This window comes from Varanus komodoensis, unplaced genomic scaffold (assembly GCF_004798865.1).
Source record: "Varanus komodoensis strain SLA01 unplaced genomic scaffold, ASM479886v1 scaffold23, whole genome shotgun sequence".
NCBI lineage: Eukaryota > Metazoa > Chordata > Lepidosauria > Squamata > Varanidae > Varanus > Varanus komodoensis.
Window position 1 is genome coordinate 12434998 of NW_025335627.1, and position 24855 is coordinate 12459852.

Consider the following 24855-nt stretch of genomic DNA (forward strand, 5'->3'; position numbering starts at 1 on the left):
AGAGAGAGAGAGAGAGAGAGAGAGAGAGAGAGAGAGAGAGAGATGGGAAAAAAATCTGGGGCAGATTATAAAGTACTGTAGTTAGTCTGCATTCACTTTGGAAGCAATGCCATGATTACTATAAGCCGACATGAATTTTCCAAATCCTGCCAGACTAATCTGATTTCAGTTTTTGATCGGGTAACCTCTCTGGTGGACTGTGGGATTGCTATGGGCATAATCTATCTTGACTTCAGCAAAGCTTGACTAGCTAAAAGTGAGCTAGATGGAATGATTATCAGGTGGGTCCACAGTTGGCTACAGAATCAGACTCAAAGAATGCTCATCAAAGGCACCTTCTCAAACTGGGGAGAGGTCACAAGTGGTATACTCCAAAGTTCAGTCCTGGGCCCACTGCTTTTCAAAATTTTTATGAATGATTTAGATGAGGAGGTGCAGGGAATACTTATTAGATTTGTAGATGGCACAAACTGGATAGGATAGCTGATACCCTTGAACACAGATACAAAATTTAAAGTTATCCTGGTAGTTTGGAGTGCTAGGCTGGAAACAACAGAATGAAATTTAACAGGGACAAATGCCAAGTTCTATAACTAGGAAAATGAAACTAACTGTGCAGTTACAAGAAGGGGGATACTTGGTTCAACAATATTATCGGTAAGAAGGATCTTTGTAATTCACAAGCTGAATATGAGTCACTGCTCTGAAGTGGCTGCAAAAAGGGCAAATGCTATTTTAGGCTGTGTTAGTAGTAGTATCACTTCCAGATCATGTTAAGTACTAGTTCCTCTCTACTCACCTGTGGTTAAGCCCCATCTTGAGTACTTTACTTTAGGTACCATAGTTTAAGAAAGATGCAGAGTTCTTTCAGGGAGGGAAAGGGTTCAGGGTAGGGGGGCAACTAGGATGATCCAGGGGCTGGGAACAAAGCCCAGTAAGGGGGAAAGAATTGGGCTTGTTTAGCCTTGGAAAGAGAAGACTGAGGAGAGATAAGATAGCACTTTTCAGATATTTGAAATGTCACACGGAGGAGGGTCAGGATCTCTTCTTGATCAAGCTAGACTGCAAGGGCACATATTATTATTATTATTATTATTATTATTATTATTATTATTATTATTATTATAACATTTCTATGCCGCCCCTTGCCGAAACCTCGGGGCGGCTTACAACATGATGAATAGGCTTACATTACAGGAATGCAGGTTCTGGTTGAACGTCAAGAAAAACCTCCTCACTGTTAGAACACTGTGACAATAGAATGAAATACTCCAGAAGTTTGTGGGCTGTTTCACACTGGACACCTCCAAGATGCAGCTGGGCAGACATCTGTTAACGACACGCTGACTTGGAGTCCTGCACTGAGCAGGCAGTTGGGCACAATGGCTTTACTGTCTCCTTCCAACTCCAGTGTTCTATGATTCTGTGCTCCTGTGGGACTGGAATTGAAAAGGGTTTAAATATATGTTTGTTTTAAGCCCATTCTAGCAAGTCTAGATTAACCCTTAAAAGGTTCAGTAAGGTAATTGAGGGAGAATCCTGACCATACAAAGTTCTAAGATAGCTTGAATCAATGGACACCCTTTTGCAAGGTAGAACACAATGTATTATTGTATTTCTATCACCCAAGAAAGTACTTTCAAAGATCATGCACTTGATTGATGGAGAACAATCTGGAAATACTGAAAGACAGAAACTTGTTCTAAGCTTATCCCATCCCATACTCAGTTATGGACTTGTTTGACTGTTGAGTTTAAAATAGTATTATTTAATTTTATCATCATTGGTGGGAAACTCTTCATTCTGACAGTATAGGCTAAATTGTCCAAATAATATGGATATATGAAATTAGAATAGCATCATCTACATAGAGGAGGATCGAAATCTTATTACAACTGCCTTAACTGAGAAATGTTGCTTTTAAGGAACTCAATTTCATTTAAAATAAATGAAAAAGAAGAGCAAGTTAAATCCTTGTCTCACACTTTTGTATCTGACGTTGGATGGTTGTCCATTGCATCCTCCTTTTAATTCTTAAAGATTTCTGAGAGTATAAACTCAGAATAATTTAGTAGCTGTGCATCAATACCCAGGACTTGCAATTTATTCCACAAATGCTTCCAAGGGATAGAATTAAAGGCAGCCATGATAACTGAATGAAGTCAAGAAACTAAAGCAGCAACATGTTTGCAGAGTTGCTCCTGGAACAAGCTACAAAACCTTATTTCCTGTTTCCAGAAATGGCTCCATAATCCTTCTTGTCACCATATGATAGTGTCATTGTAATCAAGTAAATCCTTCTGTGCAATGAAGGAGTGAGACTGGGACGTTCCCCAATTAGTGACTGATCTGGAAAGCAAAAGTCTAAAGAAGAGTGAGCGTGTGGCTAGAGTTGCTCAAAGCTGAGTGAGAGGGTAGACAGGAAGAGCAAGCACAGACCTGAAATGTCTTGCCATCTGACAAAATTGCATCTCCTCACTTTTCCTAAAGAGGACTCCGCCTTCTATGAAAAACAAAGGTTTTAATTAAGAGCTATAACGGCATGTGACTGGACTTAATCCTCTTAGTGCTGCTGTTCCATTCTTGCTCTCCAAATGTATCTGCAGCTGGGAGCATTTTAGCACCAGTCTCCCTACAGTGGCTAGTGGATTTGAGATTATGCCATCAGTTTGGTAGTGCAGAACAATCTTTATGGCTAATTCTGTAGCATATTTCACTGCTGCAGTGGATATTTCACTGAGTGAGATTCTTTCAGCTTTAAATCTCTATCACTCCAATAATGTGGGTGCCCAGCAAAATTAACTGTAGCCAGGGTGATACAGAGTCTGGGTTTGCACAGCAGAAGGTCAGTAGAGCCCATTGTGGTAACAGCTGCAGTGGGCTGCCATGTCTTCCAAACCTGGGCCATTTCCCAGGCCCCAAGCCACCCTGACAACCCATGGATGGTTCTAGAGCTTGCTTTACCCACTACAGGTTGTCATCCTATCCCAGGGGATCAACCATCCCTGTACGTGCCACTTGGCAAGAGCAGCAGAAAACCCTTGCTTCTCTTGCAGAGCTCACACAGGCCACACTGAGCGGTGGCTGTCACTAGCTGCTCTTCTCCCATACCAACCACCTCTCCTTCTGCAAGTGGCACATTTTATTTCCATGTTTCCCATCTCCTCCTCCTGGAGATTACCCCTTACCAATGAGGTCTTTTGCTTTTCTGGTTTGGACCTGAGTGTTCTTGACATCCTCACCCTTTTCTACCCTTCCCCAAGTATCCAGTGTGAGTGACCCCAGTTATGAAAGAATGGTGTTTTGACAACTAGTTGTCATACTCAGGCTTCCTTCAGAAATGGGCTTTGGAGAAGGCTAATCGGGAATTGTAGATAGGGACACAGTCAGCTGCAAGATCTGTGCACATTCACACCCCTTAATTAACCCTGTTAAAAAGAATTAAAAGGAAGGTGGAACATACGTGGTATGGAAGCTGCACATATGTACAAGCCAAGATGCAGTGGCTGGAGGAAATTTATTTAACATTTTTGTATACCGTTGCACTAGCCTCATGGCTCTCTGGACAGTTTGTAGAATAAGAAAAACCTTTGACAAAGCATAAACTACATGATCAAATTAAAATATCATCTATAAAACCATAAAAGAATAACATATCCCCATCACAGCAGGAACACCAATCAGTTAATAACGTGCATTAGGAAGCAGAGTGTCATGCTTCTGGTAACTGGAGGCGAGGGTGCTCAGCCTTCCCACTGTGTACCTCTAACAGACTTCTGCTGGCAGGCAGAATAAGCCCTCTTGGTTTCAAAGGAAACCGACCCTGCAAATTTTTCTTGCTGCTGTTCCTGTAAGATTGCATGGAATAATTTTGCCAAGCCTCTGAAAAAAAACTAACTTTCTGAATCTGGTTTCCACCCAAGCTGTCAAGGGGCAGCTTGTAAGTTTGCAACTCGTGCTGATTTTGTGGCATGGTCCAGTTTTTTTCTTGCCTTTTGTACAGTGTCCTTGCATCCATTAGAATGAAGAGCCTGCTCTTCCATTTCTTGCTGTGCAGTTTCCCATTTCCTTGGCCACTAGACTTCATTTCAGCTTTGCTCTATTTGTCTCATTCCTGGCAGTGTCATTTGTACTCATCCTTTGCTCTTCCCCAGTAGCTGGTTGAGTGACTTCTGACCTGGAAGTCTCATCTTCTAGCACTATCACGTGTTTCATTTTGGATTGTTTCATCACAGGGTTTTCAAAGTGTGACAAATGCCGAAGCGGTTTGCCATTGCCTCCTGTGCTGTACTGGGCAGGGTTAGCTTGAGCATCAATGCCATTGTCTCTGGAAGACCCTCAGCCAATGTCTCCTTCAACTACAGCTGCTGCCCAGGAGCTGCCCTCCAGGCTCCTCCGCTCCCATCCCCATGAGAGAGATCCGGTCTCTTCTGCTGATGGGACCACTGCACCCAAAGAGGGTGGGCGCACCTTAGTCTGGTGTCTCTGCTTTGACCTTTCCTCCTTGGGTGACCCTGCCAGAAGACCAGCCGTTGAGGGACTCTGGCCTCCTGGTGGCATCACCTTCAGCTTCTCTGACACTCTCAACCTCCCTGACCACATTTAAGAGGAAATTGGTTAGAAGAGGATCAACACAAATCTAATGTCTTAAATTAAGATTGTAAAGAATATTTTTGTGACCTGTTTACTCCCACATTTCAGAGATTACGCAGCAGAATGAGCAGCAGGTGCAGGCTTGCTCATTGATAAGTCATGGTGGGAGAGACCCTGATCAGACACTGGTTCTGATGTGGGAGTAAGATGGTGCTACAAGGACACAGGAAGAGTGCCTACTCTTTTTCCCTTGAGGCACCTGGAGAAAGCCTATTTATTCACCTGGTATTTTAGAAATTGAAAGGTTTTCATCTTGATGTTAACATTGTATTGTATTTTTGTCTGCTGTTGTGCCTCTTACACAGCTTAATTGTTAATCTGTTGCTCTTCTGTTCGTTTTAATGGTTTATTGATTTAGTTGTTAGTGTTTTGTTGTTGTTGTTTTCTTTTAATTCTGTAAACTACCTAGAGAGCATTTTTGGCTATTGGGTGGTATGCGGATATAATAATATAAATTCTCACTCTAGAATAATAGGAAAAGTAATTCAGTATGACTAATTCAAACATACGCATGCACTCACTGCTTAGAAACAGAGGCTCTTTTAACAGCAAAGTGCAGTGGGAAAGGAGCAAATGTGAGAGTTTGTGACCTGAGTTAACCTCCTTCAGAGACAGTTTGTTTACAGCCACTTAGGCTTCCCTGAGGTGGTAAAATTGAGTCTGGGCTGTAACACCTCAACTACAGGCAGGGACTTGCATGAGTAAATGCTACCCCTCACAAAATCAGCCCCTCCACTTAGTTGTGGTCCCTGGAATGCTGGCTGTTATTATGTAGGAGTGTGTGCACACCCAAGGAACTTTTCCATTATGTGAGCCCCTTCCTGTTGTCTGAGGTGGAGCAGACATGGGCCACCTGGTGCCTTCTAGATAAAGGAGATTCTGATTCCTGTCAGCATTGGCCAATAGGAAGCAATTATGGGAGTTAGTCCAGGCATTTGGAGGCCACCTGAATGCCTGCTGCTGCAGTATATTAGTGGAAGCTAGGCCAGAGTTAAGCTATTATTTTTAAGTCCTTTAGTTTTAGAAAAAGTGTTGAGCATAGGGGTATAAGAACTAGCTTAGAGTAACCTTTAAACAGCCAGGAGCTTTTCTTTATCTACAAATGTATGTTTATTGATAGTACATGGATTTTCTTGGCCAAGGATTTGGGGAGCTGAAGTTTGTGCATAAGTGAATTAGGCACTGTGACCGCAGGTCACTGTGTTCCAAGACTTACAGAGTGAAAGAGAATTCTGTCTCCATATGCTTTTTATTTCTACATTTGCATCTCAGCTTGGCTCCTCCTATACCATGAGGAAGGTATCCCCATTCTCCTGTGCAGTCTTGAATCTGTTTCTACTTGGTTCACTGTGCCGTTTATATAGCTTGTTCTTTCAGAACAAACTGATTGCAAGAATTTTGCTTTCTTATTATGGATGCTGGGATTTTACTTGAAATGAACAACAGCCAACTGTTTAAAGTAATTTGTTTTAAAAAAAATCCGGCTTTAAAGTGTGCCACAGATCAAACTGTAATTTTCAGTGTGCAAAGCGCTTTATACCATCTGTTGATTATACCAGATTAAAATCATGCAAAGATTTTAGTTTTGATGGACTCATGTGGATTGGTCACAGCTTAAGCAGAAGTGGAGTTTTTCTTTCACTCATGGTACATAAACTGTGTACCAGGTAATCACAGGAAAAAGGAAAGCATATCCAAACCATCTTTGAAAAATATCCCAAATTGGTGTCCTCATTACTGAGAGAATTATGTCAGAAGCCAGCAGTACATTTCACAAGAGACCTACATGATGAATTCCAGGGATTAATCAAGCTTCTCTCATGGAATGTTAGTCCTGCAGCACAAAGAAACCAGCCATCTAATGAGAGAGGGATAGAATGTTTTGCGAACGCTTAATGTGCAGCCTCTTGGCATGATGTTTGTTTAAGCCTTGTGTTAATCGGACTTGCATTTAACAGGAAGCCCTTTTTAAATCTTAGCTAAGTTCATTGAACTAAAAGTCTTGTAGGAATTAGAATACATATTGGAATAATTGAACATTTGGAGTTGAGATGGATCAATGTCTCCTTGTGAACACAGCATCATGAACTAGCTTTGAAGGAGTCTCATTGAACCTCTCTTCCAAATCATTAAGGCTTAACCAGAACGTACAATAAGATAGATATTCTAAATGTTGTGTTTAAGCTTTCTCTTGGAAACCAAGGAAGGAGTTTCCATAACCTCCCTGGATAGCTTACAGATAAGCTTATATAGTTTCTTGCTTGGTCCTGATGTGACTACTACATGGCTTCTGACTAGTTTCAGAAATGTTTCTCACTATCAGAGACCCAGCAAATAGAAGGCCTCTTCCCAATTTTTGTTTTCCCACCCATTTTTTTTTTTTTCACTGAGGAAAGGAAGCTGCTTTACACTAGATGGAACTGTTTTTCAGGGTTTCAGAAAGAGGTTTTCTACATTGCCTGCCACTTTACACTTTTAATGGGCAGTAGAAGATACTTGGGATTAATTAAAAGGCATCTTGAGAACTGTAGAATAAAGTTTGAGAACCTCTCCCTGTCATTTTTAGCAAGTAAATAATTAAGAACCGGTTTACCTTTAAAAGGTAAAGTTGCTTTTAAAAGGCCACAAACCTGACGAACTGCCCCCACACCCCAAACTTTTCAGCTGACTGTAGGCTTGCTTCCTGTGTGTGGTGGTGGGAGCCTGTTTATCCTGTTCAGGATCCTGTTTATCAATCTTCCTTCCCCATCATCTTCTAAGGTTGCACTTGCAACCTTGGAAAGAAGAGTTGCCATAGACTTCTGTGAAGAGGAAACGGGATGTGGAGCTCTGCAGCAACCTCTGATGCCCCAGGTGCCATCTCGGGGCCGTAGGATTACTCTGCCCCTCTCCCTCCTGGAATCCTGGAGAAGACATGTTCTGGCCCTCTCATACTTTTGTGTGTTGTAATTGCATGTTAAAGTACTTACAGTTGACAGTTCCTGTGGAACTGAATTACAACTCCCAGGTATTTAAAAAAAAAGTTCTGCAGATCTTTCTGTGAAAGAAAAAGGAATGTGGTGTACAAGAAGTAGTTGCACTGAGCAGGTTAGCTGTTCAACCTATGTGCATGCTGGGTGGATGAAAATCAATGATTTTGAAATTTATTTATATTTTAAAAAGAAAAATAATTGATTTGAATTTTTTATTTAAACCTGTTTTTACTTTTTAAAAGTCATAAATAAAATACTAGATTTTTCACTTGTTTTAAAAATAGCATGGTTGCAATTACATCTTATTATAAACTTGCTCAGCATGTACTTACAGCCTCATAAAATGAAATAATGGCTCTGTCATGCTCACAAATTCATTTTTGGTTTTCCTCTCATGAAAATGGCTCTCTCTAGGCTACATACCAGCTCTGGCTTTGTAAACGTCCTGAGCTTTTGGTTTCTGCTTCTCTGACGAAAGCCTCATGTGCAGAGTCAAAGGCAGAGTGCAGAGGACTCTTGTTTGTTCTGTTCTTTTGTCGGAGTGGAACTGAGCCAAGCACAGCAGAGGGAGCTTGTTAAGACAAAGAAACAGTATAGCACAGTGGGTCATCATTTTGATTTCCAAAGAAAAATACAACAAAAATGGGCTTTGAATGATATAAATTAATTTTTCGTATTTTAAGAAATATAAATACTAAGTTTCTCTTAAATAATAACTAGGTTGACATTAAATAATCTGGCTATAAATGTGCTAGCCATACAGTTAATATCTACATTGAATCAACTTCTTTTCCAGATGCATTTAATGAAAGGAGCCATTCTTACCTACACAAAGAACCAATCTGATCATTGCTCAAATATGAATATTTATCCTCTACCTAAAATTTCACTTTCGCCTGATGAAAATAAAACTGTTCTAGTCTACCCAGTCACTATCAAACTTTGTTTTGACCTGCCATTCGTGGACTTTTCATATTCATTTAGTCCATTTTGAGGGCAAGGCTGAGCCAAGGCAGAGTGAAAGGGAAAGGAGCAGTACTAGAAAGAGAAAGAAGACAAAAGTATCTTGCATGTGCCCACGTATGCTTTGGGTCTAATCCTACCACAGTTAACTATTCGCTGAGTTCGATGGCACTTCTTTCTGAGGAGACATGTGTAGGATTGAGCTGCAAAACTCAAATTCTCCTGTGTGCTGGTCTGGAGCAAAGAAATGCAAAGCCAGTTTGGATGAATGCAAGTGTGTCAGGAATATTTATTTAGTTGTTAAGTAGTATGATTTCTTAGTCAGAGTTGCATCTTTGATGAAGAAATATCCAAAAAAGTGTAAGTGGGCAACTTCATTTAAATCACCTTGTTTTAACAACATCCACTCTGTGGATCGCACCCAATATTAGTTTTAAAATAACTGTGCAAAAAAGTGTTTTCATATGTATCACTGGTCATCTGAGGCATGGTAAGTAAACAGGATCCCATTATATTGGAATACAATATTTTCCCAGTTGTATTTGGAATTATTTATAGCAGGTGTCCAATTGCTGTGAATAGGATGTTTCTCTGGACATGTATGTCTTGTGCAAGGGAGAACTAAGCACACAGTGCAGTGATTTCAGGTTTTCAGAGCTAATTCTTCTATTAAGCTGTAGGATTTCATACTGCTTTTGCCATTATACCTGTGGCATTAAGCACAAGAGATCGCTGTACAAATTGCCCTTTCTCAAATGGAGCTTAGCCTTAGGGCTGGATGTGGTGGAAACCAAGGCTACAATCCTACCAAAGTCACTGGGGAAAAGAAAAATAACTGGCTTACTGATATCAGTGGCACTATCTTCCTGGTTAGAACTGGATCCAGGTGACTCCAGTTCGTGTGTGTGCATTCCTACGTATCTGTGTGTTAAATGGCAGCATACAAGGAGCATTCAATGTATTCTCTGTATCAGCATGAAGAAAAAGGAATAATAAATTGAAATAATTTTTATTTTTCAATGTAATCCCCCATAACGTCAATACACTTATTACATCTAGAAATTAACTTTTCAGTTCCCTATAAAAAATATTCTTCCTCCTTGTCTAAAAAATGTGCGTTAATTGCCGCCTTGAGCTCTTCATCGTCGGAAAATCGCTTTCCACAAAGATCTTTTTTTTAAATTTGGGAATAGGTAGTAGTCACTGGGGGCCAGGTCTGGGCTATAGGGTGGGTGGTTTATTTCTTCGAAACCACAGTCTCACATAGCAGCCTTCGAAACCTGTGCCGTGTGAACGGGCGCGCTGTCGTGAAGAAGCAACACACCTGCGGTCAGTTTTCCTACCTTTTTTCTTTAATTGCTTCTCTTAAATTACACAGAGTGGTTGCGTAAGATGCTGCGTTTATGGTTTCACCTTTTTTGTGTACTCGATCAATAAAATTCCCTTTGAGTCCCAAAACACTGGGGCCATGATTTTTCCGGCCGATGGAGTGACTTTGAATTTCTTCAGAGGGTCAGCACCTTTTTTATGCCACTGCATGGACTCCTGCTTACTTTCAGGATCATAGTGATGAACCCAAGTTTCATCTCCAGAAACAATCCAGTCGAAAATACTTGATGGATCTTCACCACAGAGCTCTAAAAACTCCCTGCAGCACTCGACTCGCACTTGTTTCTGAGGCGCCATGAGCATTCGTGGCACCCATCTTGCACAGACCTTTGAAAGGTTAAGATGGTCATGAAAAATAGTAAATATGGTACCAACGGAAAGGTTTGTCATCTCTGCTTACATTTTGATTTTTATTCGGGCATCTTCCAATACAAGTTTCTCAATTTTTTTCACATTTTCTTTCGTAGTGGTAGTAACCGGCCCGCCCAAGCGATGGTTGTCTTCAATGCTTTCTCTGCCCCTTTTAAGTTCATTTGACCACTTTTGAACAGTAGATAATGAAGGTGCAGAGTCCTGGTAAACAGCCATCGCCTCTTTTGAATGTTTTTTTGACTTTTTCCTTGTTTTGTAAGGAACTTAATCACAGTGCGGTGCTCGATTTTCTTCAGCATTGTCACAGCAGTCGTCATGGTCATCTTTCACTGAGGATTCCTAGGGAACTAATGATCACACTTAACTGAAATCTTGCATGTATACCCTCAGATAGTGTCATTAGCTAATGAAATAATTAAATTACCCACATCAATAGCAAATCAACCCAATACCGAGAATACATTGAACGCCCCTCGTACCTAGTGCTCCCACTGCATTGTGCACTGAACTGAGCTCTTCCACGTGCTGATTCTGGTAGCAGCTGAGCAGGCCAGTTCAGTGAGTGGATAAGAAACCATCCGAGAACCTATCCTGGGTCCGAGGAGATAATTGCAGTAAGTAATGAGTGAGATGCTTTTTATAGTGTAACTTCTGGGGATCTTGGTGCCATGCTATATGCTATCAGATAGGATGCAGGCAGCTGATAACAAACCTGTATTTGCATCTCTATTTTTCTCCTTTTTATGGCTTTGTAAACTGTCTTTATGTGTGATTGATGTCCCACTGAACTTTTTTAAATGGACTGGCTTTTTGTTAGGTTAATATTAAGGATCATACTATAAAGCTTTTTTTTGTTTGTTTGTTTAGAAATCTGTGTTTGATTGCTGTGGTGAACTGGGCATCCCAATTCTGCTGACCTGCTTCAGCTGTAGTAGCATAAGCTATTTTCTGCAGCAGTAGTAGCACTGACCCCCCCGCCCCCCCATCATCTATCCTGGGAAGAGGAAGATTGGTCACTGACTCAAGGACCTTCCAAATGTGGGCATCTTCTAGCACTATGCAGTCTTTACTTTTGCACCGTAAGCAGAATTGCTATCGCCTCACCACGCGCCAAAGGGTATGGTGCTTTCATGGGTGGAGTGCACACATCCAGACATGTTCCATCTGCTGAGAGGGTGTGACAGACTGGGTAGAATTTCCCCATTTCTCCCAACTCAGGCTCTCTTTCATTATTCCCAAACCCTCCATTTGATTGATTTGCTAAAGTTACTTCTTCAAACAAATAAGTGGGGACAACAGGTGGAACTGGCCAGTTGTGTGCCAGTTTTTACCCCTTTCCCTGCCTGCAGGACTTGATAAGCTTTAGCAGCCGTGCACCTCAATCCGGGCACCCTTTGTTCCACTTTAGGCAGCATAAGTTCTTGAATCAGCCTTGTCAGATTCCCCCGCCCCCCTCCCCTTTTGGGGGCAGGTAGTTGTTTTCTGCTTAAAAAACCAAAAAACAAGTCTGTATTAGTACTGTTCAGCTGTTTTTCTGCTATGTTTTTATTTTTATTTTAACCTTTGAAATCTGCAACCTGTCCTACAGAACACTCTCTTAGGTCCAGGTGACTTATAAATGTTTTAATTAGATCCTTGCACAGAGACTTAGGTTCCCATACACACAAATGTGCCCTATAGATCTACTGTTTCTTACTGCATTTCAACATCTTTAATCCCCTGCTGTTTACTATCAGTATATAATATCGATATAGTATACAGTATACTACTGTATCCCATATCCAGTGTGCATGAGGGTATAAGTGAGAATTATTATATGGGAATGCCCCTTCATGCATCCATGTGGTGTAGTGGTTGGAGTCCTGGACTGGGACTTAGGAAGACCTGGATTCAATTCCCCTCATGAAGCTTAATGGGTGACTTTGGGGCCAGTCACTCACTCTCCCCTAACCCACCTCACAGGGTTGTTGTGGTGAGGATAAAATGGAGAAGGAGCAGAGGATCATGTATGCTATTCTGGGATCCTTGCAAGAGGAAATAGGGTGGGGATAAATGTGTTGTAATGTAATATTAATCTGATTATTATTCAGTTCTTAGTAGTTTATGCCAAAAGAAAATAATTCACTTTTAGGTGTCACATGTGTTTTTTTCACCTGCCTTCTCCCTCTGACTTTATCTATTTGCAGTCTGACTCCCAAGTACAGCAAAACCTCTAATGTAAAAAAGAGACCCTAGTTAAAGTTTTCTGGCAGGCATATACAAGTTTTAAGAACACTTCTTCATGATCCCCGCTGTAGTAGTACGTTTGAAAATAAGACCATTAGGCTAAGAGTATAGATTAGAGAAGTGAAACCAACTGTACCCAAGAGATACTCATGCAGTTTTTGTTTTTTTTTTTTTAATATGATGTTTTGCCAAATCAGTCATTCTAATTGCTTTTGTTTTGCTTTGTTCTTAGTGGGGAAGCTGACTGTTGTGAATTCTGGGGAAAGCTGCCCTAGTGGAATGGGACTTCCTGCCTCTGTTCTGGACTCAGCTGATAGCTCTGGCCTCTCCCATAGAAATGGGACCTCTTTAGTGCTTGTAGCAGCAGTGTCCCAGATAAAGACAGTGTAGCATTTTTGGAATACACCCAAGAGTGTTGACTTTCAGTCTGTCCTCTCCCGCTGTCTTCAATATTCAGTCCTGAATAAAGTTTCAATTCTCTCTCTCTCTCTCTCTCTCCCCCTCCCTCCCTCCCTCCCTCTTGGTATTTTGTACTTTTGGCAGAACAAGGAAGAGGATGCCCATTATTTACTAATCAAACTTTGAACAAAAAGTGTCTGCTTTCTAATACAAAACAATCAGATATTATAAATAGATGTGTGCTTTCCTGTAGAGTATTTTTTACATGTTTCTTCTACTGAACCCCAATATTATGACATCTTAAGCTTTCCAGATCCAAGGACACTTTGAAGTGGAGCCTTCCATTGTAACTCTTTTGAAAAGGGTAGCCATGCTAATTTTTCATAGGCTTCTGTTCCCTTAAAAAGGAACACATTTCTTATGACGTAAGATTTTATGGATTCTAGAGACCAGATTCATGAAAATGTGGCATAAGAAGTGTGATCCTTTTTCAGGTTCCAGAAAACTTAAGTGATGAATGCCAACGAGGCTGTAACCAGAATGAGCCACTGAGGTTTGCCATAGTAAGACGGGGTAGAGGAAGAACATGGTGAAAAGCAGGCATGTCCTTTTTCCACAAAATGTGGGCAAAATGTAGAAACAAAAAATGGAAAATGGGTGGAGCTCCCGGCGTGTTTTGCTGAAAATTCCTCCTGGCTGTGCTGGCTGGGAACTATGGGAATTGCAGTCCAAAACCAGTGGAGGGGTCACCATTGGGGTAGGCTGTGGTAGTTTATGCATGAAAAGGAGGAAAGTTCTACCCAAAGAACCATCTGGAAAAGAACTGAGTGTGCCCAGTAGCCTCCAGAAGCCCCTGGCCTGGAGGGTTCACTTGCAGATGGAGAAGGTGGTGCAGATGTGTGCGGGGGAGAGAGTTTATGTGTAGTTTTAAGTGGAAAGGGAGACAGGAAGTCTGGAAGAGTGCCACTGGTGGAAAGGAAAGCAGAGAGAACTATTAAGAGCCTTTTAATACGTATGCACAAAGAAGTTTAAGCCAGACAACATGTGGATCATGAAACAGAAGATAGGTTTTAAATTGCAACTAGCAAGATGGAGAATTCTGGCAGCAGACCTCTGAAAGGAGTAAGTCAGTCATGTTGGAGGTAAGGAAAGCCAGAGAAAAGATTGCTTCAAACAGTGTGTACCCATGGAAGGAAGTGTTCCTGTACTTGCGAGGTTTCCTTACAGTGGCTTGGTTCTCCTCAGTTAGGCTGGAGATCTCCAGCTGATGGAAAGCAACAAACAGCTACAAATTCATTCCATTCTCTCTCTCTTTGGTTGCATTATGCCTAGCTCAATTTTTTTAAAAATAACAAAAACAGAACTCATATTTGACACAAAAATAAAACAATACAAATAATATAGTAATGGTAAACATATTCAAACAATGCAATAATAACAGTGCCACCTCCACCAGGACCAGCAGATACATGCTACTTAGTGCAAAATCATGTATTCATTCAGGTTGCTCCATTCCCACTCCACTTCCAGAACTACATTGAATCTTGTGGTGGCACACCTTCCTTTCCCTTTATTAAAACATATCCAATAAATGGTTTCCAAATATCTTCAAAATTATTTTTACTTATCAAACCTTTTTCCCACTTAATATTGCAAGTTAACTTAGCTATATTCCAGACTTCTTTATACCAATCATGTATTTGGTAATCACCTTTTACTTTCCAGTTCATTCATTCCATTCGCAAAGTTTGCATGATGGAGCATTAATGGAGGCCACTGGATCTTGGCCAAGATGCAGAAAACAGCAGGGAAGAGTTCCAGTGCATGCCAGCTTCTGATCTTAGGGTTACTGAACAAAACTCAACGTGACGCTTTGTAATTGGACTTTGTTAACCTTTTTAAACGTTCCTGGGGGTCTTGAATAAGACTGCTGGCTAGCTTTTGCTGCATGAACAGCACATGTTTTCCCCTGTGGTTACCTTCTGCCTCGTATGTGTAACTGAGGTGGGTGTTGACTGGCTGCAGAGGCACATCAGATTGTCTGAGATAACACAAGCCTGTGTGCAGACATGTGGCTACTCTGTTAAGGTTTGCACAAGCCACACATTTAGAGAGCAGACAATGCAATTCTTAGCAGAATGAAAAATGCCAAGCTATGTTTAAGGTTTAAATATGATACATACATAGGCTTTTCAGCCATTCAGTATCCACACCAAGTTTAGAAGACATTTTAGGAACTTTAAGGAGAACAGTGTGTATGATACAATTTTTATATTAATCCTTTAATCTGTTGCTATTTTCTTAAAACTGAATGTCAGCTAAAATAGATTAGTGTTTTTATGAATAGTCGTTATGCTTTTAAATGACTGTTCTGGTGTTTGGCTTGCCTTGTGATTTTATTGTGCCCTCTAGTGGGGAAGTTGCATAGTCTGCGACACCATTGGAATTCAAAAGGTCCTCACACGAGTGCCTGTGGGGCAAACTAAGCAGCTTTGGGACATGCGGGGCTCCTGAATGGAGTACATTGCTACATCTTTTAATAAAGGAAACGTCTCCTGATCTATGACGATTACAAACACATTCAGGAGTGAAGGCAGTGGATCTCTTTCTTTTCAGGAATGGCAAAAACTGAACTATGACATCTATACCTTACGTCAGATGCGAAGGGAGGTGAGAAGTAGATGGAAACACATTTTGGAAGATTTGGGTAAGCGTTTAAGTTGCATTTGCTTCTATTCACATGAATTTAAATAAGTCACTAGATTACTGTGTAAGGAATCAACTTGAAAGAGGTCATCTGCAATGCAGGAGTGAAGCACCCACCCTGGCACCCTCCTGATGTTTTGGACTTCTGCTGCTCAGGGCCAATGGCAACTGGAGGAAGAACAAAACGTGTATGTTTTGGGCTTTTCCCCAGATCGCTTCCTGATGCAAGGAAGCAACAGATGCCAAAGTGTAGGAGAGTCCTATGCCTAGGAGGAGAGAAGGCAGGGTTTCCACTTGCGGCAGCTGTGCGGCTGGTTGAGAAGACCTTGTTTGTTTGGCAGAGAAGATGAATGAGCGGATGCAGGGGGGAGTCTCTGTGATCAAGGAAGAGTCTTCACTGGTGTCCCTTCATCACATGGTGCTTTGATGCTCTTGTACAAGCCATTCTTGTACTTTTCAAAAAAAAAAAAAAAAAATCATACGGTGTTGGCCCAGTAAAGCTGGGATCCCATTTCATATTTCAGGGTTGGGGAGAGTTCAGAAGGAAGGGTGATATTCTCATTTAGGTTTAGTGGCCTGACACTAGATACATTACAGATAAAATTGTGACATGAAAAAGTGTAGATCAAGAGAGATTGCTGTAGTTGAAAAAGGGAATGTTGCAGCACCTGAAAACTAAGGGCTTCTCTGCATGATTTAACCCAGTGCTTTGCCAAGGTTTGTTTGTTCATTTTGTGCAGAGGAGAAATAAGGTCCTTTTTCATGAGGTGTGCCTGACACCTCTTCCTGCCTTCCTCTGTGTCCCATTACACAACACAACATGGTGCTGTGGAATTGGAAGAATATATTAGAGTATGTCTAACACTTCTGTAGCAGTAATGCAGCCATGTAGGAATATGCCAGACTTGCTTTGCTCTAAAACTAAAGCCGCAGAAATGGCTGGAAACTTGGGCAAGGCCCCAGTGGGTGGCAATCCAGTGGCCACAGATTTCCTTGAGTGAGGATCGCAAGCACACAAGAGCTGCCTCTGCAGACCAGCCCGAGCCCATTTGCACATCACTGCTGTAATAACAAACGAAGCAGTTTCCCTGTCCTTTCAGTTTCCAAGCCACCTGGACATGCAATTGCTTGTTGTGGGGTTTGCTTGGCCCTCCACAGGCAACCCAGCCCATGGGTGGGGGCAAGCCCAAGAACCAGCAAGCTGCTTGGGAAGCACAATGCAACCCCGTGCTTCCACTGCTGGTGCCAGCACTCCCCCTCCCCGAGCCCACTCGGAGCTTGAAGCAGTAGTGTGCAGTGGCGATGCCGCGGTCTGCGCATGGCTTGCCTCAAGCCCAGGTAGTGTGTGGCGGATACTGAGCTGCCCCCATCCTGGTCCTCCAAGTGTGAACCTGCCCAGTCTGTAGGACCAGTAAGTTACCCGGAATTCCAAGTGCTACTGAGGGATACTTCCACATGCTCTGAAATGGTTCTTATTCCCACCAAACGGCTTTCATTAAGCCTTTCAAAAATTCCTTAAGCCTGTCTTTGTAAGAGCAGCTATGGTAGTGTGGAGAGAAACATCTGATAAACATGAAAGAAGAAATAGATTTTCCGAATTCTGTGCAATGACGAGACATTTCACTCTTTGCACCTCTTGCTTTACCCCACGTCTGAGTGAAATTTTGCCTAACATTAGGGAATGTTGGTCCCTTCTGCAGCAGTATGTCCTAAATCTAATGTTCTCCAAGAGTGGAGTATTGGTTAAGATGGGACTCCAAATTCTTCTGCCTTAGGTTTTCAGAAGGAAGCAGATACACTGTTATCAGTGACCAAACGAAGCATTATTAGTGACTCCCAGAATATGAGCAAAGCCCGTGAGATCCTCTTAAAGCTGTCTGAAGAGACTACTATTTTCCCAAGAAGCTGGGAGCTTTCAGAGAGGTACCTCTTTGTGGTGGTAAGTCTCTACATCTCTCTTTCCATGATTGCTTTCAAGCATGCATTCATGAGACTGCTCTCAGAAGAGGCACCCAATGTCACGTTCAGCATTTAAATCAAATGAACAAAAAGCCAAGCCAAACCAAAACGTGAAATTCAGTTGGACAATGGGACTATGTTGGTTTAATTTCTGTTAAATTAGGATAAAAACTATGACTTGGTCAGGCCTGTGTATTTTACAAGTTTCCTGTCCATTGGGCATCTAGCAAAATATTCTGCTTAAGTCAGCCTTTCTTTTGGAAATTTAGATTTCTTGTCCTTTTGGTTGTACAGAACACCCTAGAAGTGTGTGAACAATTTACTGTTTAAAGGCTAGGAAGCCATAGGGAGGGTCACTGTTCATAGCTTCCAGTAGCCAGAAAATGAGGGTGACATCCTTGGTACTCTCACTGGTGGAGCTGCTGCTGTCAACAGAACTGGGGTGTTGGGTGATCCCTCTTTCCTCCCGTTCTTGTGTGTGCTCGCAATCAGCTTTGGAAAGTTGGGAGATTTTCTGGAGCAGATTTCCAGGAGGCACAGGGGAGCCACAGCGGGGCAGAGAAAGTCTTGGCACATGAACAGACTTTCACTTGCATGGTGCTGGCTTCTCATGTGGGCTGTTTCATTTTGCCACTTGCCTCAACATACATCTTTCCAAACCCAGTCCAAAAAATTATAAATGTTGCTGAAAACTGCTGTTTTAAAAGATGAATAAGTGAATATACATACATAAGCAAATGTATGCTAACTGTTAGTATATTTATTTATTGTATTTATTATGTTTATACCTGTTCTTCTCCTGCAAAGAACCCAAAGCATCCTCTCCATTTTATCTGCACAGAAACCCTGTTAGGCAGATTAGGCTGAGGGTCTGTGACTCACCCACTGAGCTTCACAGCTGAGTGGGCACTTGAACCTGGGTCTCCCACGTTCTGGCCCAACCATCCAACCATTATGCCATGCTAGTATCATTTATTCTGAGGTAGAACTTTCTCTCCAAGAGTGCATACAGTCTTGCCCTCATGAATCAGTATTTATTAAAATACCCAACCCTTGCATTCGCAGTACAGAAGATTGTTTGTTTGAAGTTTTTCTGTACTGTCTTTCATGAAAAACCTCATGAGGGTTCACAAAATTTACAAGTGAAAAGGACAGATAAAGTTCATAATGTCCGTAAAACAATACATTTAAATGGACACTTGCATGCAGCAGAACAAAGAACTTGAACCAGTCACAAGTGCATTGCAGTGTGTTGCCAGAAGCCTAGCAGGGCTTGTCTGGCTGCCACCAGTCCTGCTCATTGTGGGTCCCCTCCGTGCCTGCCTGTCAGTAATGGAAGTGGCGCACCTGCGCTGCCTGGGGCACTGAACTTGACAGTACTGCAAGCTCATTTTGTTATGGAAGTGTAGCGATGAAGAGAGGGGTGAGGTGTTTTTGTTATGAAAGCCATAGAAGACACTGTTGACAGTGGCCTCTGCGTATCCTTTTGGCCGTTACAATTCTGTAGCTTTTTCTCTTGTGCAGGATCGTCTCATTGCTCTCGATGCTGCTGATGAATTCTTTCGAATCGCCAGCATAACGTATCCAAAAAGAATCTGTTCAGTGAAAGAAGAAGACAATCAGAAAATGGCCCAGTGTAATTCTGCTCTGTCATAAAGTACCGTTATCTCCGTACAACGATCCCCCATGGCTATTCCCCATGTTTGTATTTAAGTGACATTTTGATCAAGGGTAAACAAATTGGCTTCTACCATTTCATCAAGTTCTTCCTTATGTAGGGTATGTTGTGCCAGCAAATTCTCCGTTGCCCATCTATGCAATCGAGATTCTATGTTTCTTGTAATATTGGGTGACTCATGTTCTTTACAACAATGTTGTTGCTATCAATATAGCAAAAATTAGTTCCCAGCAGCAAAAGAATCTTATACGGGGGCTGACTGCACGATACAGCAGCCTGCCACGGGTTCTTCACCCACAGAGAAGGTGCAGTGTGTATGGCCACCATTTTGCATATGCAAATATCATACTGTGTAAACACAGCATGGTTGTCATACTATGTACACCTGGCAAGCATGGGCTATCTGGATTTGTATCACCCGTGATCCAGTTTAGAGTTTTGCAAGGGTTGTTTAGACCAGATATAACCTGCACTTGCCGGGTTTGCACAACATGACAACCCCTACGTTGGGTTTGCACATGCAATCTGGCACCTGCTGGTGCCACAGTTCATTGTGGGTTAAGTAACCCACCATAAGCTACAGTGTATCATCTAAATCTGGTTGCTGTCTTAAGCAGTATTTTTGGCAGGTGATGAAACAGAACATCAAATTCAGTTCTTTGCAGATGAGACTTTGCTTAAAGACGTAAAACAATCTTCCATAGCTATTTCGTATTGATCAGTCCCAACAAGCATGTTCCACTGTTCCACTGTGAAAGATTTTTGTGTAAGTATCTATTTTCAGATATTGTACTGGAAAGCAAATATAGCCCTCTTTTATAGGAAAACACTCTAGAAATTATCTTAGGCCTGATAACTGAGTGTAGGTGCTTCCTCTGCTCCCCTGACTATTTTGATTACATTTTGAACTTGAACATTCCTGTCTGCTTAAAGTTTGATGAAATTTGGGGCCAAAACAGACATTAATTTAAATCCATTTCTAACAGCAATGCCTTCCCCCTCCCCTTTTTATGCTAGAGTATATGCCAGGCCCTTAATCTGGATGGGACCCATAATAGGGAAAAGGTCCCAGCTTGGACTGTGGTCTCTAGGGCTGCTGTCAATTAAACATGAAAAAAGACATACCTGGTAGATAAAGAAATGCTTATTTTGGCCCTAAGCATTCAGTCACTGAGAGGCACAAAATGTTTGGCGTTTCTATTTTCATGTAACTGTTTAAACAAATGTGCGCTACTTTACAGAAACTTACACTGTGTTTGCGAATGATACGAAAACAAATGATATAAGATGTTTTAATATTGCCTGTATAGTATCTTGCTGTTTTTTGTCTGGCAATTAGCAATAATTTTAAACGACAGATATGCTGATGGCTCATCACCTTTTTTAAAAGCAAAAAGCCTGCTTCTCTCACCAAATGGTATTTGATTTTTGTGGATGCGACACAGTGAACAAAACAAGAGACTTTTTTAGTACTTATATGAGTGATGTTCATATACTTTTCTTGTTGAGCTGTGAGTGTGTTTTGTCACTTTTCCTAAAAAATGTTGTGTATCAATTATTTACATTGGTACCTTAAATTAATAAATAAAAGTCTTCTATGTGATTATTCTTTCCCCACCCGTTTTCTGAAGAATGTGTTATTTCTGGATTCACACTGAAAGAGAGCAGTGCATGTGAGACTCTGAGAACATGAGGCATGATATGTTTCCAGCTTTTCTCTAAGAACTGAAGAAGAGCTGTGCTGGATCGGACCACTGGTCCATCTCGCCCCCACTGGGCTAACTAGCTCCCCACAGGGCCCCAAAGGCAGGATGTGAGAGCAGCAGCACCCTCCTGCCCAAGTTCCCTAGCAGCTGGTGCAAGCAGGCACACTGCCTCTGATGCCGGAAGCCGCGTGTGGCTATCAGGACCAGTAGCCATCAACAGCTGTTCCCTCCAGGAATTTGTCCAATCCCCCTTAAGGTGTCCAGACTGGTGGCCATCATCATATCTCATGGAAGCGAATTCCATCGTTCAGCTGTGTGCAGCATGAAGATACGCTTTCTTTTTACCCGTCCAAAATCTCCCACCCGTATTCTACTTATTATGTTTTTACTATGACAGAGGAAGAAAAATGGCATGATCCTCTTTGAGCATAATCCTCTATACCTCTACCATGTCTGGCATTTCTCCTGAGGTAAATAATTTCAGCTGTTGTAACCTTTCCTTGGCAGCTTGTGTGGGAAAGGAGTGCAGTGGGTGGGCTCCCCAGCTGCTGCTCCCGGCAGCCAGTGGCCTTCCTTGCTCGCTGCTGGCACTGCTGGTGGAGGGCATGGAAGAGGGGCGCTGCTTGTGCAGCACGTGGACTTTGATTCCTGGCAGGAGCCCTCTGTGCACGCACCGGGGACTTGGACCCCGGGCCTCTGCAAAGCAGGCATGGACTGGGAAGTCGAAACCAGTGAATCCAGCAGGTGGATTTCTTGCACGTCCCTCCTTGGCAGTTTTTTCAATGGCTTTCCTAATTCTGCTTAACATCAAGTTTCCCTTTTTCACAGCAGTTGCACACTGAGTTGACATTTTCATCAAACTGTCGAGCAGAACCCCAACATCTCATTTGCCTATACTTGAACTTTTTTTTTTGACACAGAATCCATTACTTTATACTAGCTTAGATTGAACTGTGCTTGCCATTTGGACACCCCTCCTCCCAGCTTGGAGAGATCCCTTTGGAGCTCCCCACTAGCCCTAAAGAGGTCAGCAAATGTGGCCACATCACTGCATACTCCTAATTCCAGAACATTTATGAATAAGATGAAAAGCATTGGTCCTAATACAGATCCCTGTGGGGCCCTATTGATTACCTCCCTCAATCAGGAAAAATTGCCATTAATCCCCACTCTCTGTTTTCTTTAACCAGTTACTGAGCTATGAGAGGACTTTTCTTCTTATTCCATGACTGCTAAGTTTGTTCAGGATTCTTTGGTGATGGACTCTCTGAAAAGCCTTTTGGGAACCCAAATGAACAATGTTGATCAAATCACTTCTGTCTGTATGTTTATTGACACTCTCAAAGAACTCAAAAGGTTGGCAAGACAGGACTTCTCTAATTAGACTGAGCCACTGTGGAAGACGTAACATTCCCTGGCCCTTTCATATTATTTTTCATATTTTATGAGACTTACAGTGCATTTTGTATTCAGAAGCAAGACCTATGGTGTTCAGTGGAGCCTCTTCCCTAGTATGCATGTAAGTCTATTTTGCAAAAGTAGATCTGTTGTGCAGCACTGTTGTGTTTCAGTTTGTAGACGGAAACTATTTTTGGTGTGATAGAAATTCTTCCCAGAACCATTTTAATTGTGGAAATATTGGCACCCTGTTTAATCATACATGGCTCCCAAGGCCCTGACTAAGCAGTGGTCCACTACTTGGGGAAGGTGTGGTGAGCCCCTTTCAGTCTGAAGTACAGGGCATTTATACACACTTTTCTTTCAGTCTGCAATGCAAGATGGTGCACAAGATGGTCTCCAGGGTCTCTCTCATGTAGGAACTGACCAGGCCCAGACCTGCTTGGCCTCAGCCCCTCAGAGCTGCCCTGCTTGGGCAAAGACTCTCTCCCAAAGGAGAGGCCATTTATCAGCTGATTCTAATATAATATTGCGGGGGTGGGGGGGTTGCAATGCCAGTCTCGTCCTCCCACTGGTGCTGGGGAAACTGAAGGAGCCTGATTAGCTTAACTAATGTTACTTGCTTTTAGCTTAACTAACGCTATTTGCTTTTGTAAACAGCCGCTTGCACAGGAGCTTGGTCAGCCTAACAAACGCCATTTGCTTTTTGTATAACTGCTTGCTTTGGAGAGGAAAAAGGGAAGGCAAAAGAATGTTGATAAAGAGGCAGTGCGTGGAAGAAGACCCCCCCCCCCCATGCAAGGACTGGCCGCAGTGGTCACGCTCCCCCAGTGAGGGGATTGGGCGTAGATTTCCAGAGAGAGAGGAAAGCGTTTTTCTTTTACATTCTGGGGACATTTGCTGGTAAAGTGTTGAAAATTTGAGTGGTTGTGTTCAGCAATTAGCCTGAGCCGTAGCAGGCTGGAGTTCAACAGGGGAGAGTATAAAATCAGGGGAAGATAGATTGTAGTTAACCATTAATAAATATATTTTTGCCCAAATTGGCTAGTTTTTCTTCTCCTGTTCAACTTGCAACTGTTTGGAAAGTGGAGTTAGAGTGGAAGGCAAAAAGATTTTTTTCTGGATTTTGTGTGTGTGCCATGTGAGAATGAGAGTGTGCATTTGACAGGAATTCCTTGATTCAAGGGGTGCTTGGTGTGAGTGAGCATTCTAAGAGTTTTAGTAAATGGTGATTGGGTACTTTTTCTAAAAAAAAAAAAAAAAATTGAAGAAATGTGTAACTTTTGGGGTAAAGAAAAGAAAAAACAAATGAACAAGAGAGGGATGGTCCACCTTGCTAAGAGCACGCCGTTATTTAACTGCAGCCTCTTCTCTGGATTTGGTCTGGCCAACTGAATTCAGGGAAATCTGTGCTGGAAACTATGGAAGAAAGGGGGATTCTCTGGCAAGAAGGAGCAGCACACACAAAGCCTCTGAGCATGTGCAGAGTTCAAAGCACTTTGGGAGGTTGGAGCAGCTCTGCTTTCAGCCACAGGTTGAGGGAAGGCTTTCACTAGTTCTCAAAAGAAGTCTTGGAATATCTAGAAAACTCAAAAGAAATCTTGGTGTCTAAAAATATATATAAAAGAGGTTCTATAACTGAGGCAAGGCATTTGAGGTTCTTTGAGTGTTCAAAGCTTTTATTGTCTCAGGAAAAATTCTGCCTGGGAAGGCTTGGGTTAAAACAAAGACCCTTAAGCATCCACAATGAGGAGGAGCTAGGGGAAGTTCTTTTAAGGAAGGAAAACCTTCTAAAAGCAATGTTGTGAGCATGTGTCAATTGTGTCAGCCATCAAGCGTTTTCCCTCTCCAATAACCTTCATTTTCCTATGCAACATGGATAAACATGTTCTCAGTTCTGAATATACCATCTTGTTACTACCATGCTACAGCTGAATGGTTGGGAGGGAATGGATGAAACTCTGGGGGTGTGTATGTGTGTGCGCACATGTGCATGCAGTGGGAGGATTTCTTTTCAAATCAGTGAAGCTACTTTGAGTTCAACAAGAAGTTTGTTTTCTTTTTCCTTTTTGCAATGTTGCCAAATATTTTTGATCAGGCCCAAAAATTTACAAGGAAAAGAATCTGTGGGATGTGTTTTATATCAACATTAAAGCAGGGGATGATGATCGTTATTGTTGATGGTGCTAAAAGAAAATTTCCCTTACAGTAGTCTAATGTTTGTTGGGGACTGAGCCCAGTTGCCAGCCCAAGGATGTGGGCAGCCAAAATGGCAAGTTCTCTTCCAAAAAAAAAAAAAAAAAAAAATCTTTTCATGAACATAAGCACTCGTGTTCATCTAAGTGTTCAAGCATTGATTGTTTGTTGAAATGTATGCGAGTTCAGGTTTGTTTGTACTCACAATGGGTTGGTGCATTTTTTATCTATGTATGTG

At 42.0% G+C, this 24855-nt stretch overlaps 1 protein-coding gene across 8 annotated transcripts in view; it reads left to right on the forward strand.

The window, feature by feature from the left end:
- MREG (melanoregulin) overlaps positions 1 to 20934 on the forward strand; it is a 40680-nt gene extending 19746 nt beyond the window's left edge. For all 8 annotated transcript variants that reach the window (XM_044431700.1, XM_044431704.1, XM_044431707.1 and 5 more), the window contains 3 exons: positions 15591 to 15681; positions 17456 to 17619; positions 19164 to 20934. In XM_044431700.1, the coding sequence (XP_044287635.1) occupies positions 15591 to 15681; positions 17456 to 17619; positions 19164 to 19295 (387 nt within the window). In that variant the 3' untranslated portion in view covers positions 19296 to 20934. The remainder of the gene's footprint in view (positions 1 to 15590; positions 15682 to 17455; positions 17620 to 19163) is intronic.
- The last annotated feature ends 3921 nt before the right edge of the window (positions 20935 to 24855 follow it).